The sequence below is a fragment of the Bombyx mandarina genome, chromosome 09, assembly GCF_030267445.1.
Source record: "Bombyx mandarina strain Sakado chromosome 09, ASM3026744v2".
NCBI lineage: Eukaryota > Metazoa > Arthropoda > Insecta > Lepidoptera > Bombycidae > Bombyx > Bombyx mandarina.
In genome coordinates, this window is record NC_143216.1 from 15,786,385 (window position 1) to 15,800,071 (window position 13,687).

The following is a 13,687-nucleotide window of genomic DNA, read 5'->3' on the forward strand; positions in this document are numbered from 1 at the left end:
ATGCATAATCAATGTATGTATATATTTTATATATTAACATAACAGGTTCGGCTTTCGGATCAATGAACTTTTATTATTAATATATCGATGCAATTTTCGCCAAAACAAGCGATTACTTTAATTATCCATTCTTCGACTCAACAATTAGTGTTCAATTGGAAAAAAAAAACCTCCATAAAACTTAAAATAAATACGTAAATGTAAGACTTTCCTAAATTAATTTCTTTGCGTATTCAACAACTCTCAAATAATTACAACCACATATTTGATTTTGTTGTTTTTTAACGTTTTTAAACTCCCGCGCAATTGACCACAGAATGTAACTACATAATGATTATTAAACAGCGCAGTCGACTCCAGTGAACCGTAGGACTCGAACGTATCGTTACAAACCCGCGTAATTTGCTGTTGGCATTTAAAACAGTTGACGTCAATTAAAATTTTATTCAAATAAAATTGGTATAAGGTACGTTTTAAGTTTTGAATATTTTTTTTACTATGGTTACTATTAATATCTATTTTATGTTTCATGTTAATGTGACGTTCGTTTTTTATTTAATACTTAGAAAACGTATCGTGCTATTTATTATATTTGCGTTAAACTTAAATCCTTATTGTCTGTACACATTGAAACTAGAAGAATGGATAATCGGTGGCAAAGCGATGGTGTAGCTCTATTGATTTTTGAGTCGTATATTATCAAAGGTGGCAATCTGTGCATTTGGACAAAAAAATGTTATTGATATGTCAATACAGATTGATTTGAATATAATCGTCTCCTTCAAAGAATACGGTTCAAAACCTGCATTAAATAAAGGTTAATACTTAACCTGTTATTTATCTAAGATGTCGTTCAGAAGAGTTTTGTGACTGCCAATGGAATAAAAAGTCAATAATTCGTTTTTCTGATTTACCAATAATTGTCCAAAAGTCACATTGCCGGCTTTGATAATAGTCGACTCTTTTATGAAATCGATATTCGACGCAATTAAAACAAGGATTTTATGCTGAATTTCTCAAATGTAGTCAACTATTATTTCTAGTCCTTTTTCCATTGAAACTTAATAGTAAACATTTCGTTCTAAAACAGCGTTTTGTTTAGATATTTGTTTTAATGGATAGACAAGCACAGGGCGCACCTGGACGGAAGTGGTTACTGGAGCCCATAGACACCAACAGCGTAAATGCCACCGACCACGATGAAACCTGAGTTTCAAGTCTCCGTTTTATAATAAGCACACCGGCTGCTCCATCGTATTGAAACACATTACTGCTTCATGGCACAAAAAGGCAGACTCTGCGGGTTTGATTGTTACTACACCACATTATACCGACATCGGAGAAAATATCCGTGAAAATGTATTTCGTACGTGTTTCAATAGAACAAAGATACCTACTTACGGGATTCGAACACAGGCGTCACCCGATACAAAAGTATTGGACCTTTTATTCTTTAGGCCACGTCGACAATTAAATTCCAAATGAAATATAATCTTCAGCAATAAATCTGCCAACATGATTTATTATTTGGTGCCTCCGACATTTTATTGACATGAACGCTCTGTCAATCTGTCACCTAGTACAGTAGTAGTAACTACACCTAGTATAGGGGAATAAGGTGAATCTTCACAAACATAATTTCTCATTTTAAAACTTAAATTTGTTTAGAGAAATCTACTAAACGTTAGATGGCAGCTCCTCGGTCGGTTTCCCATAAAGGATCCTTACAAAAGCTGCAGAGTCCTCTCGTTTTGTAAATTATTTAATTTTAACTTTATCATAAGTAACCACACTCAAAAACTCCATACAATCCGGCAGTACGCGTAAAAGGAAGGCCCTATAATGGCGTTTGCCCTCCGATTCTTATTTCCACGTCTTTAGCTCAACAGTGCTTCGCTTCCTGAGTACAACATGACGAAGACCCAATATAAATACGCAGTAACAAATTAACTCATAAATCATAAATTTAGATTACGACTAAAAACTTTCTAACTAACTCAGCACTAAAAAAGAACTAATCTAATTTACAAACCCAATATCCCAAAACTAACGACATGCGCTCACAAACACACACGCAGTAAACAAACTATCTTAAATACAGACACACAGAAACAGCACTTAAAAGATGACACTTCATAGTTTTTTTTTTTTTTTTTTTTCGGGTAGAGGGCCGAACCTCCTACGAGGTCCCCGCGCCTAGGGGGCGCGCGGGGTATGTGAGACTTAACGATCTGCAGGTGTTGAGAGCAGATCGCGGGCCCAAGGATTTTAGGGCCCACCCACTAAACGACTCCCCTGCACTCTTACACCCGACGTCCGATCTCCGTCCGGGGTCAGAACCTGGACAGAGTAGGGGGGTTCCCGCGGTCAACACTACAACCAGACACGCGGCGCCACCCCGAGGACGCCCGACCGACGGGTCGTCGAGGCGATAGTCGACAACCAACGACGTCGGTCTCCGCGGTACGGCGGCCCTACCAGGCCGCCCGGGCGGTGCCGCTGGTGTTCCGGGATACCCCGCTGGACCAGAACCAGCCTGCCAGGTCGGAACGCGATACACCGCCGACCGGGTTGCTCTTCAACAGTATGTTCGGCGACGACAGCGACGACGAAAATGCGGACCGCATCGCAGTCCGCAGCCGCCGACGCGCCGTCCCGTCCTCCTGGTGCCAGCGCGCTAGAGTGACGGTAGCGTGCGGCGCAGCCTCAACCCCCTTAGGTCGCCCCGTGACCATCACCGGGAGGAGACTGCCTCCTCATAGGGGCTGGAGCTGTAGTGTCTCAACACTTGTATAAATGACAACATTGGCCTTTCAAGCCATCACTGGTCATCAAGGAAGCCTGGAGATTTGTAATGCACGTCTTTGGAACATAGTAAAGATTTCAGCTCTTTCAAAAATCTATTCGGAACTGACATACCTAATATTGAAAAGTTTAATGATGCATCGTATTGTAATTTAGGCCTTTACGAGAGATATAAATATTATTATTAAGACTTCAAACAACAAATTTACTAGATCTATTTTCCATGATCTGCATTAAAAGCCTTAAGCGATTAACTCGAATTCAATCAATCCGGTTGAAGAACCAGTACCTACACTTGCTTATAATTATAAAATAGCAGCAGCCGGTTTACGTTAAAAATAAATACATAGCTGTTTTTCCTTGTCATTTTTTATCTCGTTTTTGCACTGATGTGTTTTGTTGATTACATACTGCGATATTCTCGATGCGATTGTAATTACTTTAAGCACTTGTTGTTTTAGTAAGCGCGGGGGGGACGCTCAAGGTCAACACAGCCCGGCAGAGAGAGGGAAAGAGAGAGAGAGAGAGAGAGAGTATTCTTTATTGTACACCAAAAAATAAATAAACAATTTAATACATTAAATACAAAAAAGTACAATTGGCAGCTGAAATGTCTCAGTGCGGATTCGAACGGTACCACAGACAGAATGGCAAACTGGCTCCAGGAAATGTAGCTCGATGCCGAGGTATTGACAGGTCCGTCAAAATGTCGGAAAGCAAGATGAAGGGTAGTAGGCAAGTGGGAAGCTGCCGTAGCATTGAAGCGTAAATGCATCCTACAGCAAGTGATCATGGGAGATCTGCGGAGACGTACTCTTGAGCTTACACGTGGGAGTGAAGGAAGTCCTATGGCGGCAGTAACTCTTTTAGTCACCCCTGCTCCCGGAGGCTTGCCAATTGCCCCGGCAGACTGCGTGAGAGCTGGTACCTCACATACAACTGCAGGGGCAGAGACTATGGCAAATCTTCCAGTACTTCCAGTAGCCTGATCCATCCTGATCAACCAATAAACGAAATTTCGTACGCGTCATGTCAAAATGTTCATGTTAATAGGAAGTTGTGTGAAGTTCTTGAAAATGATATTGAAAGAAATTACATCGATATATATGTAGATATGAGAAAGTAATAAAGGCGTGTTAAATCTCAATTGACAGGCGGGACTTCTAGTTTCCTTCACATCAGTAATGCTTTTCGTTGACTTTACGCCTGTGTTTACTGGTTTGGTTTCCGCAAACAATTCCTGAAAATACTAACTAGAACATGGAAACATAAATCTACATGTAGCCTATTAAAAGTTGGCCCAAAATGTTTTGCATTTCATGCTTCCTGATTGAACGAACTTGAAGTTAACAAGAACATAATATTATTCAATGTTAATTTGCAACGGAACGGAAGTCTTTACGCGATAATGAACGTTTATGTGAAGGTTTTAAAAGAGCCTGTTATGCATTGCTAAAATCTAATGCAGGCCAGTCTGATTTCTACACTCTACCTTGTCTGTTTATACTGCAAACAACTAGGTATTTTAGTTTGACTTGTAGGATTCCCATAAGACTAATCTAAGTGTGACTAACCCTGTGTGTCAAAATAGGTGGTCACTTCCGTTGTAACTTTGTTCCTGTACCCACTTTATATAATTCCGTCCTCGTCGAACTCGTCGATTACGACTAAGAGTTCGACGAGCGAACTAACCCATAGACACAGCCCGCGTCCGGGCATACCTAGTTGGGATAGCTTCTTAAGCTACCGGCGAATAGGTAGGCAGAGAAAAATATATAATACTAGCGACCCGCCCTCGCTTCGCTTCGGAAACATTAAAACACACATGAAACCAAAAAAATAAAATAAAATAAAATTTAAAAAAAAGTAGCCTACGTTCATCAGGGACAATGTCGGCTTCTAATGGAAAAAGAATTTTTCAAATCGGTCCAGTAGTTTCGGAGCCTATTCGAAACAAACAAACAAACAAATCTTTCCTCTTTATAATATTAGTATAGATATAGATTAGTATAGACGGAGCGTAAACGATTGTGCCTACGTTTTATGATTTACGTATTTTGAAGTCGTCGAGGCCTAACGGATAAGACGTCCGGTGCATTCGTGTTGAAGCGATGCACCGGTGTTCAAATCCCGCAGGCGGGTACCAATTTTTCTAATGAAATACGTACTCAACAAATGTTCACGATTGATTTCCACGGTGAAGGAATAACATCGTGTAATAAAAATGAAACCCGCAAAATTATAATTTGTGTAATTACTGGTGGTATGACCTCTTGTGAGTCCGCACGGGTAGGTACCACCACCCTGCCTATTTCTGCCGTGAAGCAGTAATGCGTTTCGGTTTGAAGGGTGGGGCAGCCGTTGTAACTATAATTGAGACCTTAGAACTTATATCTCAAGGTGGGTGGCGCTTTTACGTTGTAGATGTCTATAGGTTCCAGTAACCACTTAACACCGGGTGGGCTGTGAGCTCGTCCATCCATCAAAGCAATAAAAAAAATAAAAATAAAAAATATGGAGAAAGAAGTAGTATTTATGTTATAGATGGCAGCTTGAGATGTCAGGCATTAGATTAACCTGCAGAAAAATTGAAATTTTCACTGTCAGTGAGCCCATAGACATCTACAACGTAAATGCGCCACACACCTTGAGATATAGTTCTAAGGTCTCAGTATAGTCACAACGGCTGCCCCACCCTTCAAACCGAAACGCATTACTGCTTCACGGCAGAAATAGGCGGGGCGGTGGTACCTACCCGTACGGACTCACAAGAGGTCCTACCACCAGTAATTACGCAAATTATAATTTTGCGGGTTTGATTTTTACTGCACGATGTTATTCCTTCACCGTGGAAGTCAATCGTGAACATTTGTTGAGTACGTATTTCATTAGAAAAATTGGTTCCCGCCAGCGAGATTCGAACACCGGTGCATCGCTCGATACGAATGCACCGGACGTCTTATCCTTTAGGCCACGACGACTTCAAATCTCTGAAGTCTGCGGCTCATGCCTCCAAGCCACAAATAGCCTCGTTGTTTGTAAGGCCCTTTTCAGTGGCGGTTGACAGTAGAATAAAACCGTCAGCAATAACGAAGCGCGTGGCGTCTCTGTCTTCTTTTTATTCTACTTTGCTGTGGCTTGCGCTCGACAATCTCGGAAAGTAGCTATGTTTGCCAATATCTGGTTGGCTTTAGTGTTGACCGGTACTGTCCCACATAATAATAATAAGCCTTTATACCAACCAAGCTTCTTACTACTATCTTAATAAATTACTTAATAATAAATTAAATTGAAATGCAACTTATAATCATGTATTCCGTTCGGCGTTCAATGTGGTTTTCAAAACAGCTTGCCTCTCGACAAAGGCCTTCTCTAAAGATTGCCAATATTCTCTATTTTTGGCCATTCGACTCCAATGCGGGCCGGCTACACTCTTTATTTCATCTTCCCAAGGTTTTGGATTCCTTTTTGGTCTTCCTTTTTTTCTACAGCCATCCCGTGAGTACCAGTCTGTATATATTTTAGTCCATTTTTCCACATATGTATACCCTAAATAATTAACACTTGTCGAAAACCGGTTTAATATAACAAGACCTGCATTTAAAAATTATACGTGCTCGCCAAATATGACGTGATACAATTGCCATTTTTTTTACATTTCGCATAATTTTATTGTTATTTTTTCAAATTTAAGCACAGAAACTGCCAAGTATTTTTATTTATTTAATACGTGATAAATAACAAGGTTATTTGAATAATTTATTAGAATGTTTTAAACAATCCTTATGTTTAGTCAAATTATTAAGATCAGATAAACTAATTCCCACTGGTTTAATAAAAAATTAATGCTCATTTTAGGTACGTCAGAATTATTTTTAATCAGAATTACTTTAAACTCAATATGTCAAATCTACGTAAATGTTTCGGTTGGTTTTCGTATTATTTTACTACGCAATTAAATAATTAGCTAAATTACGGTTGTATTGTTAATAATTCCCAGCATTAGTAGCACCTGGTATACCGGATTGTCGGAATTCATTATAAACACAAAAACATTGAGATTTCCGCATCATGAAACAAACTAAGAGACGCTGAATAGGTAAAACAGTAATATTAAAACCAAAACGTGATCGTTCAAAAAATATGTGTAAATTGCTTGTGGAACAAATGGACACTGACGCACCATATTCGTAACAACAGACCGGAAGCTACGTTGTGGAGAAACTTATAAATTGGTGAAGGCATTGGACGTATTTCCCTTAGTGATCAACATCATCATCATTCTCCTGCCCTTCCCGAAGTCACCTGGGGTCGGCGCAACATGTTTTCTCCTTCTATACTCCTCTATCATATACCATTTCTTCAGCTCACTTCCCTCTTACACATATCGAATTTCACGCAATCCATCCATTTCTTCTTAGGTCTATCTCTTCCTCTATATCCTTCCACAGTTAGCACTTTCTTACCAACCTCATTTTCATTCATTTGTTAGTGATCAACATGAACCGAAAAACGTGTACCTATCCTGTTTTTTAGTTTGTATGACACTAACGAAATAAAAGTAAAGTATAGAAGCTTAAATTAATAGATACCCACAATTTCGAATTAAAATAGAACAACCAAAAAAAAAAACTATTGTTATTTTATATTTTTGTATTCCTAATGTCTATTTTATGATTAATAAATTAGATGTTGTCAGAAGTTTTACGTGTCATATGAATACTTATTGAATGTTGAAATATTATCAATGACTAGCTGTACCCGTCTGCTTCGCTGGGCATTTAAAATTAACATTATTATTTCTCACCCCCGCAAAGATTCTCATCATTAACGCCCCGCAACTGGGGTAGGGAGTCCAACGCCCATATAAATATTAGCCTATCCATTAAGTACATGTATTTTCTATATGGATACCAAGTTTCAAGTCAATCGAATGCATGATTCAGTACTTATAACGGAACATCCGTAATAACCACTGTAGATTTATATATTAGTATAGATTTATACCAACGATTCCATAAGAGCCACGTGCCTTTCATTATTCTGAAAGAACACAGTAGCTGCCCTACTTGTATAGAAAATATGATATTGGCTACGGCTGAAATAGTAAGTAGTAGAATAATCTTACGAGATTCTTACCCCAGCGTGCTTGCAGTGCTTGAGACAAAGGCATAGGGCGTCTTTCGTATTAGGAGCTTACCAATTAAAAGGTGTTATCCAATTTTTGGATCCAATATCCAAGGCCGCAGTACGCGAGGAATGGCGACGTATTTTGTAGCGCATCACCATCCAAAATGATTACCACGACCATTATTCTGTCAAGAGTGCAAACGACTGAGAAGAGGAATGCAACTTTTAATTAACCAATTAAACGAACTAATGCATTGTCACCATTATGCTTTATTCATCAGAGCGTGCCAGAGAAATAATCAATTTAAATAAAATATTTCAAACATAAAAAAAACATTAGATATTATTTGAGCAGTCGTTAATTAACAAATTATTTGATAATTACAGCTTTGATTATGGCACTAAATACGGACAGGCGTCAGATAAGTTTTCCTCAATTGAAATATCCACCGTTTCGTGACGACGAACTGAAATCTACTATCAAATGGATAAAAGGAAAACAAATTCTGGATGGAGCCGAGGGCTTGTGGAGAATCCATGACGGATTGTACGATCTCACGGAATTTATACCCAGCCATCCCGGAGGAGCTCAATGGATTGAATTTACTAAGGTAACTTAGGCATGTTTGAAAACTAATACACTTTTTCACTATGTTGACATTTCAAATTAAATCAATTTATTTTCCGATTGTAATAACGGCTATCATACCCTTTATTTTGTTTTTCATATTACATCTTGGCTTGAAGAATCTAATATATTATAGATAATGATTTGTTCGACTCATCGGGGGATCGGAGCACAGAATTTCGGCCATCTCTAAGTACTACTACCGTATTAATTTAACCTAGTAGCAATATCCATTTTTCAATTACCTACTGTCCCAATTATTTTCTATACTACACCAACCTGTTTCACTTTTCTTTAGGCATATTCTGTGTCTACTAGGGTAGACACGACTATATTAGGCCGCCTACCACTTTCGGAATTACCACGTTCGACGAGTGAACTAACCCATAGACACAGCCCACTGAGTTTCTCGGCGGATCATCTCAATGGGTCGCGATTCCGATCCTGTGGTAGATTCTGCGAAGCACTGCTCTTGTTAGGGCTAGTGTAAGCTAATTCTCTCAGGTTGAGCCCGTGAGCTCACCTACCCGTTCATGCGTAGCTGAAATAGCCTCTTGGGCTACCAACGAATAGATAGGAGAAAAAGTTATACCGAGGTTTAGGTGAAGCTTTCCTCGAGTAATCTCTATGAACGACAATAATTACTGATCAGCTTCTGAAGCTAACTATTGTGTTATATTACTGTACCTATTTAAATATAGGTTCTTGTTACCAGGGTACAGATATCACGGAGCAGTTCGAAACGCATCACCTTAAAGGAATCGCCGGATCACTATTACCGAAATACTTTGTTAGAAAAACGACAGCACCCAGAAACCAACCCTTCACATTCCATGAAGACGGATTTTATAAGACATTAAAAGTTAAAATTATCGAGAAACTACAAGAAATTCCGCCTGACCTCAGAAAAAAGAGTGACTATGTAAGTGACTCTTTGCTGATTGCGTTTTTGATTGTAACTCCATTGTGCAGCTGGGCTTGGACACAAAATGCTATAATTGGAGCAGCTCTGACAATCCTAGATGCCTACATACTAACTAGTTTGACGATTTGCGCTCATAATTATTTCCATCGTGCAGACAATTGGCGGATGTATTTATTTAATATTTCAGGACTTTCCTATGCGTAAGTACTATTTAAATGGTAGTTATATTTTTCTGTCAATATTGAATTTATTTTAAGTATTATTTAGATATTCATTAGCTATGTATTTAAATCGCAAAATATTATATTTTGTTATTATTCTTTCTGTACTCCCTTTTACGTTATTTTTTTACCGTTGTGTTTATAATGGGCTTATGTACCACCTGATGGAAAATAGTAACTGTCACTCAAGGACAAGGAATACCAGGAACATCAGGAACAGCTAGGCCACTCCCTACTTGTGAAGACTCTACTAAATATCGTAAAACTTCAATATCGAAATTAATTGGTTCGGTCAATTTTATATGAACAAAGTTTCTAAAGCCTTGACCCCAAACAGCTCTCCAATAATCAGTTAAACCGTTCAGGTACCTTATTTTTTTGATCTCACACTTAAGCAATGCGACGACTACAAAAATACTGTGGTTTTTAATTATTTTTTACTGAAACTAAGTATCCCGCTATAAAGTTTTTATTATTATTGCTAAGATAATGAACCTGGTAATTATAAACGGATCGAATTCGGATTCATTCGATTTATCTTAATAAATACCCACCATTTTTTTAAATTATATATAGCGTGTTCTTTTAATTTCTCATTCACAAACTATTAAAATATATCAGAGCTCTCAGAGACTTTTTTAATATTCTATTTAATCATGCCAAATGTATATTTTCGACCAACTACTTATATCAATAAATTATTTTTCAGGGATTGGCGCATCTCTCATTCCATGTCACATCACATTTACACAAATACTGTTTATGACGTAGAGCTTAGTATGACGGAGCCCTTCCTTCAATATCTTCCTCGCCGAGACAAATCTATTTGGGCACAAATGGCAGCGTTTTACTGGCCCATTATACATTCATTTTCTATCATAGGAATGGCAGTAAGCATGTGAGTTTTTTTTTTCCTTAACCTTGTAAATATTAGGATAAAGTGCACTTTCTAATGTCACATCTTTCTCAAGTCCTATTATTTTTTTACATTCTATCCACAAAGTACCCGCAATATGTCTCCATGTTGCTTTTGAATTTTCCTAAAGTTTATTCCGCATGGCTTACCTGAATTGTTCGTAGATGTGAAAACTGTGCAAACAACATGTAACTTAAGAAAATATGACAAAATCAATTAATTAAGATGAGGATACACTATTATCGAATGAAAACAGACATATATTTTATTTAAACACGTCTTGATGCTCTGGCATAGAAATGTTAAGAAATCAATATAGATTTTTAAAAAAAGAAGAATAATTACACAATTTTATTTGAAATATATAAATTATTATCTATAACAACATCAGTTTAAGTTATTTGATAGCTATTAAAACGATTTTTTTTATGTTACAGGTATTTGTCAGCCTTGCAGAATCCAAAGGAATCGACATTGGAATGGTCGAATCTTTTAGTGTTATTTGGTCCTGTATGGATGTATTTTCTTGGTGGGCTCTCTTTGTCTTGGACCTTAGCGCTTTGGTTTGTAATGACGTTATTAACAAGCTTACAATTCGTTATGTTTGGACTAACTGCTGGACATCATTCGCATCTGAACTTCTTTGAGGGAGATACACCAAGGTCAGTAACCTCTACTAATACTTTATAGAGAGAAGTATGTGAAGTATTTTTTTTTGTTTCTGGCTTTATTCTTTATTTGTGATTTTGACTTATTAATTAGTTTTGAAAAGCTTAGCACAAAAATGAAAACATATTTAGCAAGCCTAACTAAATTTTTTTTATTGCTTATATGGGTGGACGAGCTCACAGCCCACCTGTTGTTAAGTGGTTACTGGAGCCCATAGACATCTAAGACGTAAATGCGCCACCCACCTTTGGATATAAGTTCTAAGGTCTCAGTATAGTTACAACAGCTGCGCCACCCTTCAAACCGAAACGCATTCCTGGTTCACGGCAGAAACATGGCAGGGCGATGGTACCTACCCGTGCGGACTCACGAGAGGTCCTACCACCAGTAATTACGCAAATTATACTTTTGCGGGTTTGATTTTTATTACATGGAGCCTCTGGGTCTGCGGAGGGACTTCGGTTCCCTCTGTATTTTGTACCGCATGTTCCATGGGGAGTGCTCTGAGGAATTGTTCGAGATGATACCAACGTCTCGTTTTTACCATCGCACCGCCCGCCACCGGAGTAGAGTTCATCCATACTACCTGGAGCCACTGCGGTCATCCACAGTGCGTTTCCAGAGATCTTTTTTGCCACGTACCATCCGGCTATGGAATGAGCTCGCCTCCACTGTGTTTCCCGAGCGCTATGACATGTCCTTCTTCAACGAGGCTTGTGGAGAGTATTAAGCGGTAGGCAGCAGCTTGGTTCTGCCCTTGGCATTGCTGAAATCCATGGGCGACGGTAACCACTCATCATCAGGTGGGCCGTATGCTCGACTGCCTACAAAGGCAATAAAAAAAATAAAAAATAAACATTATGTTATTCCTTCACCGTGGAAACCAATCGTGAATATTGATTAAGTACGTATTTCATTAGAAAAATTTGGTACCCACCTGCGGGATTCGAACACCGTTGCAACGCTAGATACGAATGCACCGGACGTCTTATCCTTTAGGCCACGACGACTTCAAATCGATTCAAATTGCATCGTATGCACACAATTTACAGCAGTAACATAATAATATCTTTCACGTTTCAGATCAGAATCAATCGATTGGGGCATACACCAATTAGACACGGTTGTTGAGAGAATCGATACTCCTCACGATCATTTCAAATCGCTAACCAGATTCGGGGATCACGCGTTACACCATCTCTTCCCCACATTGGATCACGCGGAATTGAAGTACCTATATCCAATATTAATCCAGCACTGCGAGAAATTTGAAAGTAAACTTCGGGTCACGAACTTTTATAGTTCTTTGATAAGTCACTGTAAACAATTGATAAGAAAGAAACCGAATGATTTTCGGGGTTCTTACCTTAGGCTTAACCGTGATATTAGTTTACGTAAATTAGGCTTCTAATTATTTCTTTGCAATTATAGTTTAATCTTGTGTTGTTGTTAAGTACTTAAATGGCGTTTTGGTGTAATTTAGTCTTTATATATTTCTTATTCGGGATATATTTGGTATTTTAAGTTTTGGTCTTAGAGTGTAATTAGTTGTTCTTATCTCGTATACTTATTTCCAATACACATAACACAGGTGACATTAAGCGGAGTTAAATATAGCAGTGTTATTAAATTTCATTTTTATAATAATAGCTGACACGTAGTTACACGTTAATGCAGAAAAACCACCATTGGGATTAGTACTTTTAGTTGATGATATTACGAAACAAAATTTCATAGTTACATGGTTGAATAATTAAAATTTTGAAACGTAACCAACAAACTCATTTTCACATTAAATGTTCATTACATTTGTAACATCAGTACGTGACACTAATGTTCGAGTCAAAGGTCAGTTTACTATCAATGTTAATTTGAATATTGGTTTTGATAAAAACCTCGTTTACTATGTAATTAGTCTGATAGTATGTTTTAGAAATAGAATAGTGTGATATATAATGAGACTGACAGAGTATTAAGTGTACTAGGAAAACTACAGCTACTGTCCTGGTTTTGTCTTAAATTGCTACGGCCTTAGACGTATTTTACCTCTTAAATTCCTCGACCATGACACTCGATTGAAAAATACTTTAAATATAGTGAGAATAATTAGACCAAATGAAATTTCTAATGCGGCTACATACCGTACTTCCAAAAAGTAATAGTAACTTTAGTATAGTACAAATTATTGAAAGAAATTAAAACGCCTTCTTTTTTGGGAAACCCCAAAATTACAACAAGCTTATAAAACACTGCAGATTAAATGTACTTTATATTTCGAAGTTTTGTGTGAAGTAGGTTGCGGTAGGCAGCGGCTTGGCTCTGCCCCTGGCATTGCTGAAGTCCATGGACGACGGTGACCACTCACTATCAGGTGGACCGTATGCTCATCTGCC

At 38.0% G+C, this 13,687-nt stretch overlaps 1 protein-coding gene across 2 annotated transcripts; it reads left to right on the forward strand.

Annotated features, from left to right (window-relative positions):
* Positions 1–309: 309 nt before the first annotated feature.
* Positions 310–13,405, forward strand: LOC114239785 (cytochrome b5-related protein). 2 transcript variants are annotated; one of them, XM_089729964.1, is made up of 8 exons: positions 329–466; positions 1,669–1,748; position 3,533; positions 8,323–8,546; positions 9,279–9,688; positions 10,419–10,607; positions 11,063–11,287; positions 12,378–13,405. In XM_089729964.1, the coding sequence occupies exons 2-8, from the start codon at positions 1,689–1,691 to the stop codon at positions 12,703–12,705; spliced, it is 1,437 nt and encodes a 478-aa protein (XP_089586090.1). In that variant the 5' UTR covers positions 329–466; positions 1,669–1,688; the 3' UTR covers positions 12,706–13,405. The 2 variants fall into 2 exon arrangements, with proteins under 2 accessions (XP_028025969.2, XP_089586090.1); XM_028170168.2 differs by lacking the exons at positions 1,669–1,748; position 3,533 and having other exon boundaries at positions 310–466.
* Positions 13,406–13,687: the final 282 nt, after the last annotated feature.

What these genes read in the sequence shown, in the direction of transcription:
- LOC114239785 (XM_089729964.1), top strand. Translation starts at nt 1,689, where the DNA reads ATGGCAGCTCCTCGGTCGGTTTCCCATAAAGGATCCTTACAAAAGCTG. An exon ending in ATTTCAGGACTTTCCTATGC is followed by an intron (nt 9,689 to 10,418) that starts GTAAGTACTATT and finishes ATTATTTTTCAG; the next exon opens with GGATTGGCGCATCTCTCATT. An exon ending in ATAGGAATGGCAGTAAGCAT is followed by an intron (nt 10,608 to 11,062) that starts GTGAGTTTTTTT and finishes TTTATGTTACAG; the next exon opens with GTATTTGTCAGCCTTGCAGA.